General features: G+C 42.2%; 2 protein-coding genes across 3 annotated transcripts; both read right to left on the bottom strand.

Annotated features, from left to right (window-relative positions):
- Positions 1-54: 54 nt before the first annotated feature.
- On the bottom strand, positions 55-6,793 carry adap2 (ArfGAP with dual PH domains 2). The gene is made up of 11 exons (XM_005734551.2): positions 6,358-6,793; positions 5,764-5,888; positions 5,563-5,654; positions 5,233-5,321; positions 4,884-4,996; positions 3,553-3,702; positions 3,359-3,442; positions 3,198-3,260; positions 2,812-2,889; positions 2,493-2,721; positions 55-426 (listed from the first exon to the last, which is right to left on the bottom strand). Exons 1-11 carry the CDS (start codon positions 6,443-6,445, stop codon positions 398-400), a joined length of 1,140 nt encoding a protein of 379 aa, XP_005734608.1. The 5' UTR covers positions 6,446-6,793; the 3' UTR covers positions 55-397.
- An 80-nt stretch (positions 6,794-6,873) lies between these two features.
- Positions 6,874-18,892, bottom strand: atad5a (ATPase family AAA domain containing 5a). 2 transcript variants are annotated; one of them, XM_005734549.2, is made up of 22 exons: positions 18,536-18,892; positions 17,321-17,384; positions 15,396-17,221; positions 15,219-15,294; positions 14,964-15,113; positions 14,125-14,257; positions 13,773-14,033; positions 13,546-13,694; positions 13,197-13,347; positions 12,701-13,009; positions 12,367-12,463; positions 12,166-12,248; positions 11,948-12,084; positions 11,686-11,863; positions 11,438-11,590; positions 11,123-11,344; positions 10,975-11,039; positions 10,681-10,870; positions 10,432-10,565; positions 8,256-9,082; positions 7,998-8,156; positions 6,874-7,774 (listed from the first exon to the last, which is right to left on the bottom strand). In XM_005734549.2, the coding sequence occupies exons 2-22, from the start codon at positions 17,369-17,371 to the stop codon at positions 7,696-7,698; spliced, it is 5,430 nt and encodes a 1,809-aa protein (XP_005734606.1). In that variant the 5' UTR covers positions 17,372-17,384; positions 18,536-18,892; the 3' UTR covers positions 6,874-7,695. The 2 variants fall into 2 exon arrangements, with proteins under 2 accessions (XP_005734606.1, XP_005734607.1); XM_005734550.2 differs by having other exon boundaries at positions 12,701-13,006.
- Between the last annotated feature and the right edge of the window lie 3,494 nt (positions 18,893-22,386).

Here is a 22,386-nt window from a genome sequence, read left to right as displayed (position 1 = left end):
TTTGTCTGCACATGGAAAAAAAAACCTTGCAAAAAAGACACCATTCAAAAAAAAGACATTTATTTTGTGGCCATAGTGTCATGTAGCATCTTCACTTTCAAATATAAATGTATCCACTCGTTAAATATCCAAAATAAATTTATTAAAATTTAGAAATACATTCATATACAGCATGGGTGTACCCAGTGATATATCAATGCTGATCAGGTGTTTAACAGCAGAATGCATTTTATGTATAATGATAAACACATGTGAGGCCTTATTTTAGCATTAGAAACAGTGTCAGTTGAAGTGAGCGTACTGAAGCCCTTTAATGCTCTGCACAGCATGAATCAGTCAGTACTGAGAGTCAGTGCAGCCGACAGCAGGTCTGTTCTCTCGCTCGCAGCTTCATCGATCATCGCTTATACTTCATGACGGCTTCAGCTGGAATGAGAAAGAATATCATTAGAGCTTAACACACTAACGATCAGCTACTACAGCTTTCTATAAATGATTACATATGTATATTAAAGCTGTAGCAGGGAGGCCAGATTGCTTGAGGCACTTTGCTTTTGCACATTTAGAGGATAAGCATGCCAACTAAGGGCTTAAAATATTACCTAAAAACGTACCAACACCATATCTGAATGTGCTAAACAAGGCCAAAAATACATACTGTAACTGTGATAACACAAGATGCTTTTTTTCTCTCTGCCTCTTCTCGGACAGACAGAAACAGCTACAGACAGCATGTGTCTTGCTGCTGCACACTATATCTTAAGTAAATACATGTCAAGGTTCCTTCATTGAAACCAAATATAACCCTAGTTAAAAAAGTAGATGGGAGTGTGCTGTGTGAAATATAAATAAAAACAGATTCAAATGATTTGGAAATATCAACTTAAACACATATTTTATTCACAGTAGAACACAATAGATAATGAATCTTTAAACTGAGCAGTATGTGGTTTAGCATACTGGATGGGAGCATGTGTTGCACTAAAACAGGGGTGGGGGAAATCCAGGCCTCAAGGGTGGTCAGGTGTGTTGACCAGGGTGATATCTAAAGCCTGCAGGACACTGGCCATTTAGGCCTGGAGTTCCCCCACCCCTGCTCTAAAACCTGTATGTATTTTCAGCATTAATGCTGCCTTTCTAGATGCGCAAGCTACCAATTCCATGGACACTGATGTGCCTCCATACCATCAGAGATGCAAGCTTTTGAACGGAGACCCTTCACCTTCAGAGTAAAGGTTGCACTACTGTAATGGAACTGGTTGAAGCAGTAAAGCTGGAATTTTTGAAAGTGAAAGTTCTCCATTTCCAGTTTGTGTTGCACTTTTTTAAGTTTCACTGCAGCTCAGCCAGTAGTTAGCAACACTTATCAAACAAAATGTCATCCCTGCAAGTCCATGTGCTAGCAACCAGAACAATCATGAAGAGATTTTTAGTGCAGATCCTTCATTGTGAGTGTGTCACCTAGCAACTACTCGCCAATCAGGGAGGGGATACACATTTTTCCCTAGAGACCCATTGGTTGGCCAATGGGTCTCTAGGCCTGGGTGAGTGATGCCTTAAAAAACTAAGGTCCAGAGAAGGTGGCAATGTTCCTGAAGTATAAAATTTTTTTTCTTCACAAAGTAAAAGGAAAAAGGCAAAATTGCATTTTTGTGCGCAGCAGTGAGAAAACCATAAAGCGCGACCAGAATCATGACTGGACCTAAAGATAATTGTCATGCAATATAGGTTTTCAGCCACACTGGCCCTCGAGGCCTGGAGTTGTCCACCCCTGCCTTATAGGGACTGGAAACAATCCCAATGATGGATTAAATCAGCGGTGTGCAATTCCAGGCCTCGAGGGCCGGTGTCCTGCAGGTTTTAGATGTGTCCTTGAACCAACACAGCTGATTTTAAATGGCTAAATTAGCTCCTCAAAATGTCTTGAAGTTCTCCAGAGGCCTGATAATGAACTAATCATGTGATTCAGGTGTGTTGACCCAAGGTGAGATCTAAAACCTGCAGGACTCCGGCCCTCGAGGCCTGGAGTTGCCCACCCCTGGATTAAATGGTCAGTAATGGATTAAATAGACAATAAATAGTATTTTAAACTATTTACTGTCATCACTCTCCATCAGATGTTTGTTTTACAGCATTACACAACTTTTCAAGTTATTTAATCCCCCTCGCCCAACTTTTTTTAAAATGTGCTCCTGCCATTAAATTCAAAATGAGCAAAACCCAACACATTTTCCCAGTTTCAACATCATAGATAAGAGATAAGATTTTAAATTTGTGCAAAATATGTCATTCTGCTTTTACTGATAATTTCCACAGTGTCCAAACGTTTCTGTAAAATGGGGTGATGGTTATGGGTTGTGCCTGTGGAGGATTAAATAGTGGCCATGTACAGTATTTAGTTAATGGAGTTCAAGTTTTCCTTTGAATACAAAGAAAAATAATATGGAAAATTGGGCACCAGCATATTTAAAGCACACTGAAGTCTTGCTTACTGGTATAATCCTGGGGTGACATGGGTCTGGACAAAACCTTCCTGAGCGCTTCCAGCCACTCCCTCTGGTCCCTCTCCTGCTCGCACATGAAGACGAACTGTCGCTCGGGCGTTTCCACCATCAATCCGCACTTCCACTTGTTTCCCCGGGCGTTCAGCGGGACACACTCCTTAACCGAGTAACCTTTGCACTCTGTGCCGATAAAAATGGCCCCTAGCTCCTCTGCATCCTACAACAAGAAAAAGCACATGACTCACATACTTCATAGGTGTACAGTGTGGGGTTAGAGTGAGATGGAAAAAAGAGGTAGTGTCCTCACCAGATGGCCTTTGAAGTAGAGCAACTTCCTGTTTTGAGAGTCTAAAATGAACCACCTCCTTTTGAATGACTCTGTTTGCTGCATACAAAATAAAATAAAAAGCATTTGATTTAAAAAATAAAATGTGCATTTGAAAAATGTGCTCATCAGACTTCATTTCCTCAAAACCTCCTATCGCACAAACTGATTCTTAAAAAAGAAAAAAGATTCGAGCTGCACGCACATGTGAGTCAGAGTCTAAAAGAGGAACAGAAACACATTCAGATGTACTGATCACACATAATGTAGTCACAAACAACTTTGCTGGTGAGTGTGAGTAAAAATCAAAGTAAAAGAGAAATAATATAGGTGTGCAAATGACGCTCGAGTGACTTCAGTGAGCTCACCGTAGGCCCCGTCTTTTCCATGTAACCCTCTTTGAGGTAGTTTCTTGTTATCATTGGTAACAGCTGATGAAGACACAAGACAGTAAACATGTCAAATACTAAAATATACAAGCTAAAAACTGACATACAGCTGGCTTAAAATGAAATAGTTTGACACTTACTTCTTCATCGCTTCCTGTCGGGTAGGCCGTCTTCAAGTACGCATAGCGAGCGGCTCGAATCGCGTTGTACCATGTGACTATTTCCTGAAGTAAAGCAAAAACAAAAACTTTGAGATTCTATTAGAACCTCAAAACAAGTATATGAGACCTACCAGGTGTTAATATTGATGCTATAGACGATCATGTCGACTGACTTCAGAACGCTCATGATAAACGTAGAGGTTCCTGGTGTGATCCCCGTCTTGGTAGGTGATCTGCAGTCCGTTAGGATGGCCGATCTTCTCTGGCTGAAAGGTGGCGTTCAGGTCCTTGATGGATATTACAGCTTTGGGGCCTTTAGTCTCCTGTAACAAATACACAAGGGCAGTTCAGATTTGGAGGCTTTGTGCTGCTGTTTTTACACTTGTCTGAGCCATGCTGGCTGCAAGTGGTGATTACCACAGGCGCATAAAAAGTGAAGGATCCCTGGTTGAAGCCCAGAGGGAGGCATAACAGGAAGGCATCCAGTTTATACAGCTGTTGTTGCTGGAAAAACTGGCTCAATGTCACTTAGATCGAAACTGCTCAGCATCAGTTGGAGCACAGACATTCATGATGCCCAGAGGATGAATCCAAATTACTTTAGTGATCTTCTCACTTTTCCTCTAGTTCTTTTTTAACTTTCTTTTACGTTTATGAGAGCTATAGTGAAACGAATTGCATTAAAACTCTTCTGAAACTCTACGTCTTAACCGGACACGCTCCTCTCTAGAAATGTAACAGCATGTCGCCATTATCACAGCTGCTCAGGTTTATCTGTGGCGTTGACCAGTTGAATAGGCTTATGTCATAGGCTCCACATGGATTCAATGCAGATGCAAATAATATAGATAAGGCCCCGTAATGTGTAAGGGACACTTCATGTGTGCAACTTCTTATTATTGCTGCCGTTATCTTGTTGTGAGCCAGTTATTACCCTGATTTTCTGCAATAAAAATCATCCAAGTTTATGAATTTCAGATGGAAACATCCACCATATATCGAAGTGAAATTAGTCAAATAAATCCTAAGATAAGACTATTGCTTCCACAGTGTGTCTTTTATCCCATTTCCCTCCTTTCACCTCAGCTGGCCATGGCAGACGGCTGATTATGGTAATAACCTGATAATCTGATAAGCATCTGTGGACGAGTACCAAAAATCTCCTTGTTTGACCTTTAGCGGTAAAACTAAAACCAAATTAGCTGAATTTCCTCCGGTAAATGGTGACCGTTGCCTTTATAGTTGCTGGTGTATGTGAAGCTATAGGAAACTGACTGACTGATTCTAAGGTGGCTTTTCTGCTTACAATAGATCTTTGAAGAAACATTTGAAGCTGTGTGTGCAAAAGATAAACAAAGAGCTTAGATACAAGATCTAATTTCTTCAACACAAGCAATGATTACGCCATAATAACTACACATTATGCAGTATTTAAGGGTCATCGCTCTTGGTGATTCATGTTCTAGCGGGTGGTGTAACTGTGTCAAAGCTGCAGGGAACTCACATCTTCTTTGTTGTAGTAGCTCAGGGTGAATTCTCTCTCCGACAGCACGAACTTTCTCTTCAGAAACTGTGTGTTGTCTTTGCCTTTCTTCAACAGTATTCCTTCATAGAACCCTAGTATGAATCCAAGAGAGTCACAGGGGAATAAGAAAAAAGGTTTCACTTAAAATGAAAACCTTCTGGTTGCTCAAAGAGACAGTGGCTAGATTTCACTTCCTGGATGGTTCATTGTGCAAAGAACGGGTTTTTCTGGCACAGTTCTGCATGCAAAGAACAGGTTTTCCTTTACCCCGATACTGACAAGAATGTGAGCCCCAAAGAGTTCATAAGTAAATCGTTAAAAAAGTCACCTGTGGTGTATGGCAGCGGTGGATACTTGGTCTCTCCTGTGAACTCCTTCCTCTCGTATTTAGCACGGATCCACTGCTCCCTGAGGATACTGTGGATCAAAGTGAAAATATAAAAGTATTCACAGTTCAATAGCAATGTGTTCTTACAAAAACCTGAATCATTGAAGCTTGATTTAGAAGCAGAAATTCATCTATATTTCTCTTCTACAGCCAGAAGCTCTCACTTCTCTACTTTGTGGCTCTGCCTTGTCAGCAGTCTGGTATTACACATAAAGGATTCTGCCATGGCGACAGAGGCTGGTAAATATCATCATCCTGGAAAAGACCTACTTGCAGTCTTCCCGCTGGGGTCGATAGTAGTACGGTGGAACAGCTTTCTCATATTGAGCCTGGGCCCTGGCATTGCCATTGGATTCCATGAACTTCCACCCCCCAGAATAAACACACACACACACACATTAGGATTACACACACACACAGTCTGATACAGCACAAATAGAGGTGGGTGACTGAAACAAAAACAGTGATCACCTCTACTAGTTTGTCCTCCCAGAAGTCCAGCCTGATAGATTTGACATGGCTGGACAGGCTGCGGTGGATCCCGGAGCAGTTCAGACACACAAAAATTCCCAACTTGTAGGAGGCCCAGTCCGGTTCTGGGAGAGGTGAGAAGAAGAGACATGACTCAGATAAATACTTCTTCCCGCCACTCTATTAGCAGGTTAAGAACATATAAAAAATCGAATTAATCATTTAAGATTTCCACTTAAATCTGTAAATGTTTAGTTGACAATTAGGCCTCATCTATGCCCGGGAAAGTGACTTTTGAGTTTTAAAGTATTAAGTTTTCAAGTTCAAAAACAGGAAACCCTTTTCAGCCCCTCAATGTCAGCCCATCACCAAGAAGCTTTAGCCGTGACGGACATGCTTCAGGGTGCACGCGTTCACGCAGAGCAACAGTCTTTTCAAGCCTCATAAATAACATTAACAAACCGGTTAAACTGCATGAAAATAAATCAAATCTGAACATCTCGAGGCCTCTGAGTAGTACCCGCACATCAAATTCGGATCCGCGCCTCACTTTATTTCGATAACAAACGTACCAACGTTTATATATTTGCTTACCGGGCTCGCCGCAGTCAGCGCACCGGCTGTTGTCTGACTGTTTCACCAGTTCCAGTAAAATCTTTTTGTTCCGCTCACGGTTTGCCATTTCTCTGCACAGTCAGGCTCATACACTGATGGATCCCGCGGTTGAACTTGAGCGTGGCGGTCACATGGTGCGACAAACAACAAAAGGCGACTAAGAAAAAAAATTTAAAAAGAAAGAAAAAGTGGAACTTGCGACAGAAGAGTTTTGGATGCCTCAACGCGAAGCGGACCTCCACCCTCCTCCCTCTGGAGCGCGTCCAGCTGCGAGCTTGTCACAGAGGGTGCTCCCTTTGATTTTTTTTTTTTTTTTTTAAAAACAATGCACCTTTGTGCACAGAGCACCCCTGCTGCTCTGTGTGATGAAGGTAAAGAGGAAACTAACCACAAACCGGTCTGCCCGCCGCGCAGATGCGAGCGCGCTGCCAATTTACACGGAAGCCTGTTAAATTTAGCAGATTTATGACACCATTAGGCTTGTTTGGATGATAAACGTTTATTGCTGTGTAAGGAAATCCCCACTGTGGTGAAGAAAGTGTCCATATTTAAAGCATTAAAGACAGCAAAATGACTGATGATGTCACAGTAAGCTTTAGATCAAGAGCTGCACGTCTTTATTAACTGTATGAACCAAAATAATAATAAAAGAAATAAATCAGTGACAATTTACACAAATACAGAAGCAAGATTTATTTTACATGTTAATCTCTTACATGTGGTGTAAAGCATGGAGCCCGTGAAGTCGTTTTTTTTTGTTTTTGTTTCTTTTAATTCCTTTAATTGTAAGTTATTGTGCAGAAAGATGTGCTGGCTGCAGACATCTGAAGCTGCCAGACATGCATGTGCACTTCAATTCAGTAACTTACAAATTATATTTTGCACACACCCACACACGAGGGACCCCAGGGGCTTAGTAAGAAGAAGAAGAAACATTTTTTTACTTCATAAAAACAGCACTTTGCAAAATAAAAACCACCGATACGCATCCCTATAGAGCACTACTGTACAAAAATATAAAGATGACAAAATTGTAAAATTTTAGTTTTTAGAGCACCAAAAGATGACACAAGTGAGGTTAGTTAGTTGTCCGTCCTTTAGCTCAGATTAAATCTTTACTATTCAGTCGCCTCTATGTTGGTACCAATGTGGAAGCGGTCCTCTGTGCTCACACGCCTCTGACCGTGTGCTCTGTCACCATCTCAGAGGATGACACACACTTATTTAGATCTGTACACCAGTCCTTCTGAGAGCCAGAGAGTACTTATTGAGGGCCTGTGTGTGACTGTGGAGTCCAGTCTGGTCGTCTTTGTTGTTTTAGGGGAAATCTTCAGCGAGCAGCTGTAGAGTCCTTTTTTCGAGACCCAAGTGGATCGCGTCGAGGTAGTGCAGAAACCTGGAGGAGGCGGAAAATAAACAGCTCAGCATTATCTGTGGACTCATATAAATGACTTGCATTAATGCACCACGTTTTATTTTATTTATTTGTAGCCTCATATTCAAATGTGACAAAATGAAACCTCACTACCACCGCCGTCATCTTTACCACATCCTGACAACGGTTCAAATCCAAACCCGCCACCGCTGACCGGCTGAAGGAGCAGCAATTCTGTCCTCACCTTCGCTTAACTTTGCCTTGCTCCTTAAGCTTCTCGGATCTGCAGATGCAGCGCATGATTGGTAAATAGTCCAGAGCAGCTGGTGGACTGTTGCCAAGTGTACCAAACACTCCTTTCAGCATCAGACTCTCCATCACTTCTCTCCTCCGCTCGACCAACCTGGAAAGCAACACCAGACATCAACGTCAGCTAAAACCATTGAAACTACTTTTACACGTTTGTTGGGCAACGTGGCATTTTCTCGGGGTCCAAACTCACTGTGGCTCTGAGGGCCCGTCCTGTGTGAAGCTGAAACATTCCCGATGAGCAGCCACGGGGAGGCTGAGCTCTGCTGCAGCCTCTTTGGCCAGCTCCCCTTCCAGCTGTCGTGTTCTCTCCAAAGCCTCCTCTGCTGATACCCGGAACTTGCGGAAGCTCAGAGCCTCGACCGCCGCCTGGATCTCCAGGCCAGTTGCTGTCATCGAGCTCCCTCTTTCAGCCTCCACACTTGACTCGTCTGTCATCCCATCTTTTATGACCACACTTACAGATGACAGACCTCTGTGACTGTCAGCCCTGTCGAGCAACGAGTCCATGTAGGACATGCTGTCTAAAAAGTCTGCTATTGATTCCAGACACTGTGACACTGGGAGGCTTTTTAAGCGCTCCTCAGGAGTCAGCGGCTTCCTTTTAGCCCTTTCTGAAGCTTTGAATTTCTCTTTGGCCTGAGGAGCGTTCTGAGGCTTACAGAGAGAAAGAAATCTATCTTCTGAGTCTGAGTCAGAGTTAGCTCCAGCTTGGTCAGGTAGATGGTGTCTCCTCTTGTTCTTCCTCATCCTGTTAGACATTTTGACTGGACTGTTGCTGTCTGAGCAATCAGCTGACTCTGTCGATAGCAGCGTGGATGACGGTTGCTCTTTCGGACTGGCAGAAGGCTGGTCTTGCGATACAGAAGCGCACTGCTCTGGGCTGCGGGTAGAGGTAGTCAGATGTGTGAGCGGCAGAGGTAAAAGGAGCTCCATGTTCGAGTAGAGCAAGTCGACTCCACGTCGTTTGCAGTCCGTCAGCAGCTCACAACAACTGGGCTCCTCCACCAGACTGTGGCTCTGCAGAAACAACACACATTCAGTCATACTGGACACGCTTAACTCAGCTCAGCTCAAAGTGCTGTGCGAGTCCTGCAGGACTATAACAGCATTTGAACTTTCAAACCAACAAACTGTGTCTACTTTTTCCTCCTGTTAAAGCCAGACATTATTCAAAGTGTGGGGCCATATAAGCGTCCAATACTACTCTTCAAAATACAATTTTCACCCCTTTAAACACAGCACATCATTCTCCTTATTGTCACGATTGATGATTTCCTGAGTGAAATTATCAATCGTGGAGGTGATACGAGGAGCTGGTGATGTGTGACCCAAATGTAAACAAAGGACTTCAAGCGTTGCAAGGTGCTCTCACTTTCGGCACTCCATATGAGAGGAGGAGCAAACAGGGGATGGAAATTATTGATGTGGTTATGTGGTAGCTGGTTACAAGGCACAACATGTCAGGTAGAAATATATTTTTCTGTTTTATTACGTGAAAATATTCTGCATCTCCTGGAGGGTTTTAAGGTTATGTTACTTAGGGAGTGTGTCATCACTGAGAGCAGCTTATTGGAAAAGAAGGATGAAGGATTTTTATTTACTGACACTTTTAACTGCAGCGTCCTGCAAGCATCGATACGACAGTCCGCGTTTCTTCCTATATCGTCCACTCCTTGATTTCACAAAAACATTTTTCCCTACTGGAATCAGAGATTCCTTTGGTGTAATTTAATGTTAGATCACAGAACGATGTCCAACCTACTACTAGTTAATTCATGTTTCTGTTTGTCACTGCAGCCAAATTACCTGTATGAGATTTTAATAATATTGACTAAGTCCACACTACAGATCAGGGGTGTCAAACTGATTTGAGTAAGATTAAAGTTTGAAACTGCCTTTCTGTCAGTGTACAGAGGTTTAACTGCACATTTAATCCCTGAGTAATCTGCATTTCAACAGAAAGAAATCTGTCACTGCGACTCTTTGGGCTTAAATTTTAAGAAGTAAATGTGTAAACTTATAGAAATCTATTATCTCATTACTTTAATGCAGGATGAATGGCCACAGGGAGCTCTTTATCAGCAGGAAAAGCTACAAAATGTGTGTAATACAATTAAAAGTCTGACATTTCTGTTCTGCTTCACACTTTAGTTGCAAACTAATGTGCACAGTTAATGTGCTTTTATTTGATAGTGTATTTCCATACATCTAAAATTAACTTGAAAGAATGAGCAGCCTGAAGGTACGGTGAGTAAACTTCCGGTGCCCCTGCAGTGACAGGAATTGTTGCCTGAGTACCAGAGCCACGATCCATTAATAGACGTGACTGCCTGTTATGCACTCTGCGTGGTAAATGAACAATTTACCTTGAGCAGCTCCAAAACGTCTCTCTCTTGTCCATTATTGAGCAGGCCCAGCTTGCTCTCAGTGCAGCCAGTGTCACAGGGAGGCAGGGTGGATTTGTCTGCTGCCTCTTCAGCTTCTGGCTTTACTTCAGTTTCTAATAAAATGAGGGTGAAAACACTTTTAGAGCGAGTCACAGCTACAGAAAATTATTTTATTATGCAAAAACAGAAGGTATTAAAAGCTCAAACTCTCCCTGATCATCTTCTTACCATTTTTGCCCGTCGGCACTAAAGGCCTTGCCCCGTGGCGGCCGCCTGCACTGCGAGTCCAGAACTGCAGCTGCAGCAAACTCTGCCTGATGTCGCAGCCGTTGAGTCTGAGCAGAGACCGGATGTCCGCGGGGTCCGTCCTCATGTCCTCAGCCAAACACAGCAGCTGCAGGTAACTGCTCACGTTCAACTGTAGCAGGAAAAAAACAAACAAACAAAAAAACCAAACATGAATGCTGGGCTGAATGACTCCATCAGAGCCGACACAATCAAGCCGAACAACCCTCCACTCACCAGAGATGGGGCCTTGAAATGTATCTCCTCAAAGGTTCCATCAAACATGCTGCTGAAAGCCGGATCTACAAAAACAAACATCATTTAAACTCAATATGCAAACAGTGGATAAACACACCGTTAGCACAGGCCACACTGAAAGACTAACCGCTGGTCGTGAGGACGACTGGCCTCTTAGTCGTCGTCATGAACGTCTTGATGGCAGCTAGAAATCCAGAGTCCTCGTCAAATATAACATCCACTTCTTCAAACAGGATGAGCGACGTTGCCGTCTTCTTGCTCTGTTCTTCGCTGCCCTTCTCTTTGGGAGCTGGTGGTGATTTCACAGGAAGGACAGCCTCATTTGCTTTCCCAACTTTCTTGGAAGCAGCTGGAAGAAGAAATGAAAAAATAAAGTCCCCAATTAAAACCCTTCATGCAGGTTTTATCATCAAAGAAGATTAAAATGTACCCATCTGCTTACCTTTTGTAGTGTTTTGTGGCTCCTTGGTGCTGGACGCCGCTGTTTTAAAGAATTTAGCTAAAGAAACTGGAGTCAGGCTTCCTTTTTTAACACCTCTGGGCGACTGCGGTTTCCTGGGGGAGGAAACCACCCTGCGAGGGGAGTTCAGCTTTCCTGAAAGACGATCAGAGAGTCATCTTGTAATATTCTCATGCAGATTGTGCAGAATGTAAAATTTTAAAAAACAAGAGAGTGATATTTTCACATACTTGGAGAAGATCCAGGTCTGAGAGAGCCGGTGCTGCTGCTTGTGCCATAGCTGTTGAAGTATGTGGGTTTGTGGGCATTGACCCCCTGACTATCCACCTGATGTGACTGAGTGGCTTCTTTCAGCTGGGACAGAATAAGACGACCACTTCGCTGCGATGAAGCATTCACCTCAAACACCTGAAGAGACAATATAGGAACTTAAGTTATCCAGGTATCCATTGAGCAAACGCATCGCATCAGAGTCACGTGACACGTCTGTACCTTGAAGCCCAGCTCCTGGGCACAAGCATACACTGCAGCAGTCTTTCCTACTCCAGTGGGACCTGTGATCAGCACTGTGTTACACAACATGTCCTCTCCATCCTGGGAGTCGTCCTCTCCACCGTCCCAGTCTGAGTCTGGGGATTTAAAAAAAATCAATAGAGTTAAAAGAGCTAAAAGTAGTAGTTAAGATTTTTATTGTTGTTCTTATCTCTCACCATAGCTGCCGTCCTCTTTTTTCTTCTCCTTCTGCTTTTTTCTTTCTTCTCTGTCAGCACGGAGTTTCCATTCCTTCAGCCAGCTAGCCGAAAAAGAATATATACAGTCAGTATTTGATCTCCATACAGTGCAGATTTGTTTTTTTTAAATGAGAGGCACAGCATTATAAAAACGAGTCATCTACATCTGCATTTCCTCACCTGTGCAGCCTCCTCACTGAGGCGGTGTTGCCTATGATGTCACTGGAGTGTTGTGGTAGATATTTGTCAGTCCAGAGCACGTCCTCCTTCACCACATCTGTAGGAAAAAACAAAACAAAGAATACACCAGACTGAGTTTCAGATTTTAATCTGAGGATTTATAGTTGCAATTACTGTTTTTCTTTTTTTGGCCAGTTGGGGGCAGCAGAGAACAGGCTGTAAAACAAACTTCATCTCAAAAGCAGATAAATACTGATATATACTGAGAAGAACTACAGACTTCTTTAAGGTAACAGCAGTGATTCAGAACACACACATAGAAAAGCTACCACACCTTTATTCCCAGTGTCCTCTCCTGAAAGCAAGTCCTCTACTATGCACACGCTGTCATCGTCAGGTGGGATGGGAGCAGGATGGAGTGGAGGCTTGGTTTTCTCTGTCGCCTCTTCCTCCTCTCCTCGCCTGGATCTCTGAGATCGTCTTGTACGGCCTCCACGCTTCGTTGGCTCTGCTGTGGAGACGTTCTCCTCTGAATGGTTGGATCGCCGCTTTTTAGCCACCTTTGCCGTATTTTCTCCTTCACTCGTTCTTTTCCTCTTCCCTCCCGCTGGTTCAGCTGCATCTCTGGTCACAGCCTCTTCTTCTGAGAAAGGAAAATTCAGTATTTGTTCAGGATAATTCAAGACAAGCACATTTGTCCCATTTTCACTCAAACAAGGCGAACATTAATTACAGTCAAAAGGACTAAACAGACTGTCATTAAACCCTAAAACACACAGCTACTGCAGTTTAACACGTGTCCTTGCACTTATCTGCTTATAGACACTGACCTGAGTGTGTAAACTGCTTCTGATGGTCAGCGCGTTTCTTCAGGAAGTGAGCGATGAACATCTGTGCAGGGAACTGAGGGTTGCTGGTGCTGAACTCCTCAACTAGAAGCTGACGAACACTTTCAGAGATCTCAGGTCTCCAGCCTGAACCCTGCAACCAAAACAAGTCCACTCTTTATTTATCCCAGTACAATACAGCCAAAAGGGGGTTTTAAGCTTGCATTTTCATATAAACTCATCCTTTTTTAAAAATATAACATTGTTATTATACATGTGCCTTTAGGTGGGAGGGATTAAAGCTGGATATTAAGTGATGGGTGTTGAGGATCAGGTTATTAAAACAGCGTACCCTTTTACAAAAGCTCCGACAGGCTGGTGCAGTCTTCACACAAAGCGAGCCGCTGACTGCTGGCAGAGGTTTGGATGTTTGCCTCCAAAGCTCTTTTAGCTGACACAGTAATGAGGACTCGGGCCATGGCAGACTCCAGAGAGAGCAATCTGTCGGTGTGCACAGAAATTAGGCTTTGCCTTAAAACTCCAACATGATATTCGACTACTGAATATGAATCTGCTTACCGTTTGGTGGTTGCCTGGTGTGTGTCACTAGCTGAAAGGAGGAACAGGAGGCAGAGTATGCCTCCTTCGTGGCAGCAGTCTTGGCCATCTGTTTTTTAAAGGACTCGGGCAAACCGCTCTTCAGGAACTCTCTGCGCGCCCTGAAATGCTCATCATCCTGCGAGTTCTCCGAGCCCTCGCGGCTGCTGTCATCAAAGATGGAGATCACGGCTGACACCTTGCGAGCAGTCTTGTCTTGGCTGTGTGAGCCCACTCTGGAGCCTTAAACAAAGGAAACACATATCTGTTAGAAGATATTACAAAATAAATCAATAAATCACAGTTTTAGTTAAGAGGAAACTATAAAAACTACCCGAAGAGGCTTTGCCAGGTGGGGCGGCTTTGCCCAAAACATCATTCAGACTGCGTAAAGGCTTCTGGGTTTTCATCTTTTCAGGTTCTTTGAGAGGAGAGGCAGTCTGGTCATCAACGCAGATGACAGAATCCTGACAAACACAACCAAACAAAAACACAGAGAGCCTTTTTTATGGTGTTGTATTTTAAGTTTTACTCCAGAAAGACTCATGAGGGCGACAGCGAGGTAATATTTAGGCCTGATGCATTAAGACTGATAACTGTTCAGATTTTTAAACCCAGATTTTAAAAACATCTGGGTCAGTGGTGACTAATGACTGAGGATTTGTTTCAGGTGGAAAGTTATGGCATAGGTTTGAAATAACGACCCCTCTGAAACCTCTACCACAGTGAAATGTGTCTTGAATGAAGAACTGACGATCCATCCCCACCTTTATCTGCACTAGAGCACTCAATTATGCACTATACTGTATGTAAATGTTTACATTTTACATTTATGCTGTCAAAATATCTTCCATTGTTCATGTCAGTGACAATAAAGATGATCTTAAAGTAACTTGCAATCGACATCGAAACCTCACATGTAAATGTTCTCCAAGTAATGTCTTATGAAGACCCTTAAGGACAAACTGAGTAAACATCCACAACATGACTGAGAAATAAATGTGTAGTTTAGTGTGTATTAACACACGTGTGTATTAGTTACGTTCGATTTTGTAGTCTCAGTAATCTGAGACCAGTCTGCCTTAGTTCTTGTTTACACAGTCACACAACACTACTCACTCATAGCCTCATCTTAACACACACTTCATCTTCCTCGCTTGCCACTGACTCTACCTCATCTTCACAGTAGCTCCTCTTGATGGAAGTTCGCGATGAGCGCCTCAGAGAGCTCTTCTCCTCCAAAGTTTTTTTATTCTGCTGAATCACTTTGGCTTTTTGCACCAACCTCTTGGCCTGTTCTCTCTTCTTAGATTCACTCGATGTCTGAATAGGATGAATTAGAACAAGTGTTTAATTATCTTCACACCACAATTATGATGGTTTAGTATTTTTTCCCAAGGTCACAAAATAAAAAAATGCCATGCTTACTTTAGTAGGCAAAGACGCATTTATGCCTTCAGCCTTAGATGTGGAAACATTTTTACTGGATCGCGTAAATTTCATCCTAAAAAAAAAAAAAAGAAGAAAAAAAACATTACACATTTTTATTTTTATGTTAAAAATGGATAAGATCGGGAGGCAGATTAAAGAAAAAGCATGCGTCACCTGATTGGACTCTCTTTATCGTCAGGCGGGCACGTCAGGTCCGATTGAAAGATGCCATATTTGGACTTGCGGGTCTTTGGGGTGGACATCTTTATGGGGCTGTCCTCAGGATGAAGTAAAGCAGTAACATCAGTGTCCTTTGACTTTGTTTGAGTTTGTCTCCTGGTTTTTCTGAGAGGACTTGTTGGGGTGGTTTCAGATGTTTTCTGCACTACGGCCTCCCGTCTGGATCTTCTCAGAGCTGGCATGGACGGAGATATGGTGATGGGAGACTCTGGCCTTTTCTCCTCGACCTCAACAGTCATGTTTGGCGTTTCTTCCTCAGCAGCAGCATCAGGAGACGCACTCACAGTCTCCTCTCCCTCTTTAGCTTTCTTTCCCCCCTTTTTTGCTGGTTTCTTCTTAGTGGCTTTCTTTCCTTGAGAGGGTTGAGATGTTTGCTCAACAGTCAGCAGATTTTCAGTTTCAGCTTCAGCAGCTTTATCAGCAGCATCCAAACTTTGCTCTTCTGGTTGCTTCTGCTTGCTTTGGCTCTTGACAGGCTTGGATTTGGAGCAGTCTGCAGTGGGCTGCTTAAAAGCGGCCATGAACTGCTTCCTCTCGACTTCACTGTACTTAGGAGTGGATTCGCTCTCGAGCACTGCCAGCTCTAGATCCTCCTCCTGGAGAACCACGTTGGATTTCCGTTTGGTAGTCAGAGAAGGAAGCTGGTGTCCAGCTTCTGCGAGAGAAGGTGAGAATCTCTCTGCAGGACTACGCCCGCCTTTTCTCCGGTTGAAGATGGAAGCCAACTTTCCCACTGCTTTGCTTGGTTCTTGTTTTGGTGAGACGTGCACTTGAGCCTGGATGGTGACAGTTCGGGGTGAAACCTGAAATGATGGCGACTCCTTAGGAACCGTGTTTTCTTCAGATTTGGAAATATCCAGCTCACCCAAGTTTGTTTCCTTTGTCTCAATTTTAATTTTATGGTCATCATCTTTTACTTCTTCATCTTCTCTGTCCTCTTCAGCCTCATCCTGATTCTGACTCCGCACAAAATCCTCAAAGGAGATTCTTACTGTGCTGCTGTTCAACTGAGAAGACTCATCAACATTGACCTCCGTGCTTACATCACGGAGCGAGTTCTCAGTTTCTGCTTCTTTCTCCTCTGCCTCTGACTGCTTTGCCTCTTGTTGCTGCCTCTTCCTGGTATTTTGTGGTGTGGTTTTAACCTGTTTTGCTTCATACTTTGATGGTACAATCGGAGACAACTCAATAGTGTTTAGTGCTGTTTTAAGTTCAACACATTTAGAACCATCTTCCTGATCATCATCTTTCTCAGCCTGCTCATCCGTGATAATCTTAGTGGCATTCTTCTCTGATGTTTCTGCAGGAATGCAGCTCTCAGCACTAACCTGGGCCAGTAGAGCTGCTGTATCGCTGCCAAGGACTCCAAAACTTTTAACTGCATCTACAGCCTGGTCTTTGCTTTCATGGGATTCTTGTACAGTCACGCAACTTGACTCCTCGGTGGAACTGACACCTTCAGCCCCCACAAGTTTCCTTGCAGCTTTGCTGGTTTTTCGACCCCGTTTCTGAGACAGCTGTTTCACCGTCTCCGAATTGTTGTGTTTTTCTGCAAAATGAGGCCTCCCTGCTTCTTTAGTTTGCTCTGGTGAGCTGGTTTTCACTTTACAGGATGGAGCCCTCTTGCTAAAGTAGTTCATGATGTTGTTGGAACGTGGAGGAGAGAAGGGTTTCTCCATAGGCTTAGGCACAGGAGAGAAATAGTTGGTGATTGTTTTGACAACAGGACTGCCACCATCTTTGCGAGATTTCTTGCAAGGCTGCAAAAGAAAGACAAATTTAATCAAAGATAAAAATGCAAGGCAGTTAAAAATAGTTGGTGCATTTGATGCGCTGCTCAAATCAGTGTCATAACACACCTGGCTGTCAAAGTCCTCAATGACAGAAGGCATAGCCACAACACCAGCCATTTTCTGACGAGACCTAAAGCAGAAATAAATAAAACACTGTTACACACAACTCTGCAGAAGAACAGATCAGCAAAGGCACATCAGAGATTCAGGTGAAAGTTTAACTGTTTTCCTTTTCCCAGAGACCCAGCCATCCTGTCACCTGACATTTTCTAATTTTCCCTCATACTGATTCCTGCCAAGGAGCTGTCTCTCCTCCTCTGTGACTTTACCATTTTTAGAGAAAATAATAACTACAAGCTACAGGTGGGACTCACCAGACATGATATTATCACAATACTTTTTGATGTTTTTATTTTATTTTTGCCGAGTATTTCATTAACATATATTGAGATCTTTGAACCTTTTGTTAACTGCAAATGATGACCTCAAAGTTAAACTTTGTAAATATCCAATATTTACAATAACCAACAATAACTCAGTGTTTATAAATTAGATGTAACTATTTGCAAACCTTAAACGAGTAATGGCAGGCAGTCAAAGTCAGACTGACTGCAAAAAGGTTGCCTCCTACTAGGCAACCTGTGCAATCAAAATTGGTCGTGAGTGGGCAATCTTTAGTTACCACAAGTTGCAATCAGTCGCTGAATGTGAAAAATTCACTACAATCACCAGGCAGCGAGTCTGGTGGCAAGAAAAAAAAAGGACCCGGAAAAATAACAATGGGGAAAGAAAGGGGGGGAAATGAAAATCAACAATTAAAATAAAGCTACGTGCAGGTTAGTTGTACTTATATGATGCATCTGCATTCAGGTATGTTCTGGATGATTTAGCCGTTTTCCTTTTATTTTGTTGCGCGGATTACGAGCGTTTATTATGTTTTGACATTGTGATAAAAAGCATGTGGTATTTACATTCAGAAATATTAATAATTACTTTAACACTAAGTGTATTTACAAGTGATAACACAAAGCCTTTCCTTTTCTTTAAAGTAGTGTTCTGTCAGCGCTTTTTGTCAATGTCACGACAGCCAAGTAGAAGTTTTGCTAAAGCACTGTCAGTATGAAAAGGCTGATAAACACTAGGCTCACGTGTCTGTTACTTATGGTGTTCGCGAACAACAACTAAGCTGTAAAATGATATTATTCCTGACATGGCGCCCAGGAACTTCCAGTTTTGTGCGACATAAGAGAGAGAAACTACGTAAACAAAGGAAACACTCACCGATGAAGCCGAACCGGAACTTGCTGCAAAGGTTTGTCATTCACGTCTACGACTGACTGAACAAACAACTAAACATAAAATCATCGCGTGAGTCTGTTTGGTGCCAAAAGAAATATGTTACTGTAAAACAACAAGCTAGCTGTCTTCGCTAGATGCTAGTCTAAAAGCTTCCCACAGATCCCAGAAGTGCTCCAAACATTTACCGGCGTGTCAGACAAGTATATAAGAAGGCAAAGTGCTAAAAGGTTACACGGATATTTTCCGAACTGCTCCGAAACCGAACCAAAGGTTCGTATTTCTTCACATACTGCGGCTGTTTCAATAGCGCGCCAGTTCGGTTGTGACTCAAGAGCGCGAAATATACACGACCTTTGGCATAGCGTCAGTCCACCAATCACAGGGAAGAAAACGCCTTCGTCATCAGCTGTCCTAGTCCGCCCATAACAAAGATGGCGTGTGGCGTCGCCTTCAACGGAGAGGTAAAATAACGACAGCTCCCTCTAGTGTGAGCATTTCACGTTTCACAAAATTATATCCCATCCATCCACGTAAAAGCTATTAAAATATATATTTTTTGTGTAAATTACACTTATTGGGAGAAAAGCAAAAGCTAGTTGTTAAAAAATGGTTCCAAAATATTTAAAATACAAAATAGATCAAGAAGCTGTTTTTATTTTTTTTTTTTACATTTTATCCCAACTTCTTGATAACCATATTTCATGTCAAACAATTACAATTCATTTTATAATTGTGTCTTTTATATTGTTACACCATTTTTTCATCACATCAATATGTTAAAGATGAAGAATAATAAATGTTTTTCCCCAAAAACATATCAGCAACCCTGTTACTGAAGCTCATTTAACCTGGATAAGGAAGAGCAAAACAAGTCTATGACCTGAAAGAATGATTGAGTCAGGAACCAGTTCACTTTGGTATATTTTGTGCTTATTCAGTCTTTTGAGACCCGACTGAGCGTCACTCTAACCTGTTACCCATACAACCAAAAGAAGGCAAATTAACTTCAAAGTTTCCTACCTTTATTTATATAACTATATTCACCCAGACTTTCACAGCCTACTGTTCCACTGTCAGTAAGTTTTTCTAAGAAAACACTAATATTAGCACAGATTTAAAACCCTGTCACTAAAGAGAATAAACAAAAATTACAAACCTAGAAGTTGATCCTGTTTTCCTGGACTTTTTCAGCAGAAAAACCATTTCAATACTCATCCAAGTGACTTCTTCACTCTCAGCTGACTGCAGGTTTCCCCAACCTTTTAAACACTACATTTGCATAATAGGTGAAACTAACAATGTCTAACAATGGGCAGTTTCATGATTGTACCATTGATTGACCATGAGTACCATTCAGAGAGTTGGGGAGTGGACGCAATCACAGCATTGTAAGTTGGAGATAGAGGTACACTTAAGGGGCCTAGATATCTTTCCCCTTTCATGTAAATGACCTGTGTTGCTCTCCGTCCCTCTGTTCCTCCCTCTCCAGGACGTCCACATCCTTCACATTAAAGAAATGGCAACTGGTCTGTTAGTGTACATAGACTGGGGAAGTATAAATATATATCTGGATCTCTTCTACAGCATGTTTTTGGTTCTGTCTTCCTTCTCTCACCCCAACCGGTCGCAGCAGACAGACGCCCCTCCCTGAGCCTGGATCTGACGGAGGTTTCTTCCTGTTAAAAGGGAGGTTTTTTTTCCTACTGTCGCCAGTTCTTGCCAATAGGGGGTCATATGATTTTTGGGTTTTCTCTGTATGTAGGGTCTGCCTTAAAATAAAAAGCGCCTTGAGGCGACTGCTCTTGTGATTTGGTGCTGAATAAATTCATTGAATTTATTGGTAAATAGACTGTAGTAAAAATGATTTTTGAAGGGGCTATATATAAAATAAAGATATGTTTATGATTCTGCATTTTAATATATATTGTATTATATTATATTATATTATATTATAATCAACGTTTTCCTTCTTAGTCACTTAAAGTATGTTTATAAAACTATTTATTGTTATTTATTTATTTTTACAATTTCTGCTTCCCTCTTGGCCAGATCTTTCTTTAAAAAAAATACATTTTTTTTATGTCAATGACACTTTTTAGCCAGATAAATAAAGGATATATAAAAGTCACTGCCGAAATCTGCAAAGCAGCCTCTACCTTGTGCAGCAAAGAAGCACCAGACCATTGCACTACCACCACCACGTTTGACTTCCAAAAAATGAACCTTTTTTCCTCATCAGTTCATAGACTATTAGTTTATATATAATATGTATAATTTCAATTTAAAATTCTTTTATTTAATATATTTCTTGGGGAATGATACGAACCTTTGTGTTCTTTTTGCTCTCCCATGGACGCCATTTTTCACAGTCTTTTTCTTATTGTTGAATCATGAACTTTGACATTGACTGAGGTGAGTGAGGCCTGCAGTTCTTTAAATGTTGTTCTGGTTCTTTTATGACATCTTTTATGCTCCAAATCTTCTCCATTTGTCTTTCCAGACTGATAGATGTCAATGGCTTTATTTCTCAGCTGTTTCCTTAGACTGAAGTGATTTTAAAAAGAATATCACCACATTTCTAAAGTAAATATTTGGTATTTCTCCTTTAAGAAAACAGCTTGTAGATGATCAAAACTGGTTCTTTGAGTTCTGCCTTTCCTGTTCTTTGTTTCACTTTAGTTAAACAATGGCTGATGAGCGTGCTGTTCCCAGCTCTGGTAAATATTATTCTGTTCATGAAACCTGTATATAGAAATGGAATATAAGACTGTTTTGATTTATTTGTTAACATAACAAGGAAGCACATTTTTAATCAGACTCAGTTGTTACTGGCCGTGTCTTTGCATACAGGGAAGTGACTCTCAGTGTCGCATGTCTGATTGTGCTTAGATTCCACAGTGTTCAGTAGAGTACTCAGTGCTTAACAGAGATATCATTTACAGATTATTCTGTATGTATAAAACATCATTTTATTTCACACCTCTGTCATCTTGGCTTTTAATCTGGTGGACAACAAGCTAAGCAAACATACCACTGCTATCTACTCACATTGTTTTCACAGTTTTATTTACTAGTGCTTGCAGTTACACAAACGTGTCCATAAATTCTGTATGAAGACACTTTTCTAGTTTTACAGTTTGTAAACAGTGCTGCATCTGTGTTGCAGGGCACAGTCACGACTCTCCAGAGTTGAGGATCGTGCTGATAGGTGGCAGAGAGTTAACAGGAGAGCCCAGTAATAAGAGTCTGAGCGGTAACATCATACTGGGTCAAAATGTTTTTGACACCAGCAGAAGAACTGCCCAGAGTGTGGCGGGGCAGCAGGAGGTGCATGGCAGACGGGTCACTGTGGTGGACACTCCAGGCTGGTGGTGGCACTATCCACTAGAAAACACCCCAAAGCTGGATCAGATAGAAATCCAGAACAGCGTCCATCTGTGTCCCCCAGGACCTCACGCCTTTCTTCTGGTCTTTCATCATAGCTTTTTTTTGCCCCAGATCTTCATATCATCTTTAAACGAGCACCTGAAACTTTTCCACAGGGATGCCTTGAATCACACCATCGTACTGTTCACTGCTGAAGATCCATGGGAAAAACAAAATATCAACTTCAAAATCAGTATGTGGTCAGAAATGCAGTGGATTCTTGAGCAATGTGGAAATAGAAAACATGCCCTCTGTGTGAGTAACAGGGAGGACAGCAGTCAAGTTGAAAAGCTTTTTGAGAAAATCGAGGCAATGGTCGCTGCAAATGGAGGCCGTCACTATCCCATTGATCGTGCTCATGGAAACGCTCTGAGGGAGGAAATGAAAGCAATAAGTGACAGAGCATC

Source organism: Pundamilia nyererei, unplaced genomic scaffold (genome assembly GCF_000239375.1).
Source record: "Pundamilia nyererei isolate P.nyererei 1_Seehausen unplaced genomic scaffold, PunNye1.0 scaffold00059, whole genome shotgun sequence".
In the NCBI taxonomy this organism is placed as follows: domain Eukaryota; kingdom Metazoa; phylum Chordata; class Actinopteri; order Cichliformes; family Cichlidae; genus Pundamilia; species Pundamilia nyererei.
Note: the sequence above shows the minus strand (reverse complement) of the source record. Positions and strands in the feature narration are given on the sequence as shown.

Coding starts and splice junctions, on each gene's coding strand:
- adap2 (XM_005734551.2), bottom strand. CDS start 6,445: ATGGCAAACCGTGAGCGGAACAAAAAGATTTTACTGGAACTGGTGAAA. Junction 5,322..5,562: donor CCCCAGCGGGAAGACTGCAA/GTAGGTCTTTTC, acceptor TTTGATCCACAG/TATCCTCAGGGAGCAGTGGA. Junction 2,722..2,811: donor TCTACTTCAAAGGCCATCTG/GTGAGGACACTA, acceptor TTCTTGTTGTAG/GATGCAGAGGAGCTAGGGGC.
- atad5a (XM_005734549.2), bottom strand. CDS start 17,371: ATGGCTGGTGTTGTGGCTATGCCTTCTGTCATTGAGGACTTTGACAGC. Junction 17,222..17,320: donor TTGAGGACTTTGACAGCCAG/GTGTGTTATGAC, acceptor TTTCTTTTGCAG/CCTTGCAAGAAATCTCGCAA. Junction 12,249..12,366: donor TCAGTGAGGAGGCTGCACAG/GTGAGGAAATGC, acceptor TTTTTCGGCTAG/CTGGCTGAAGGAATGGAAAC.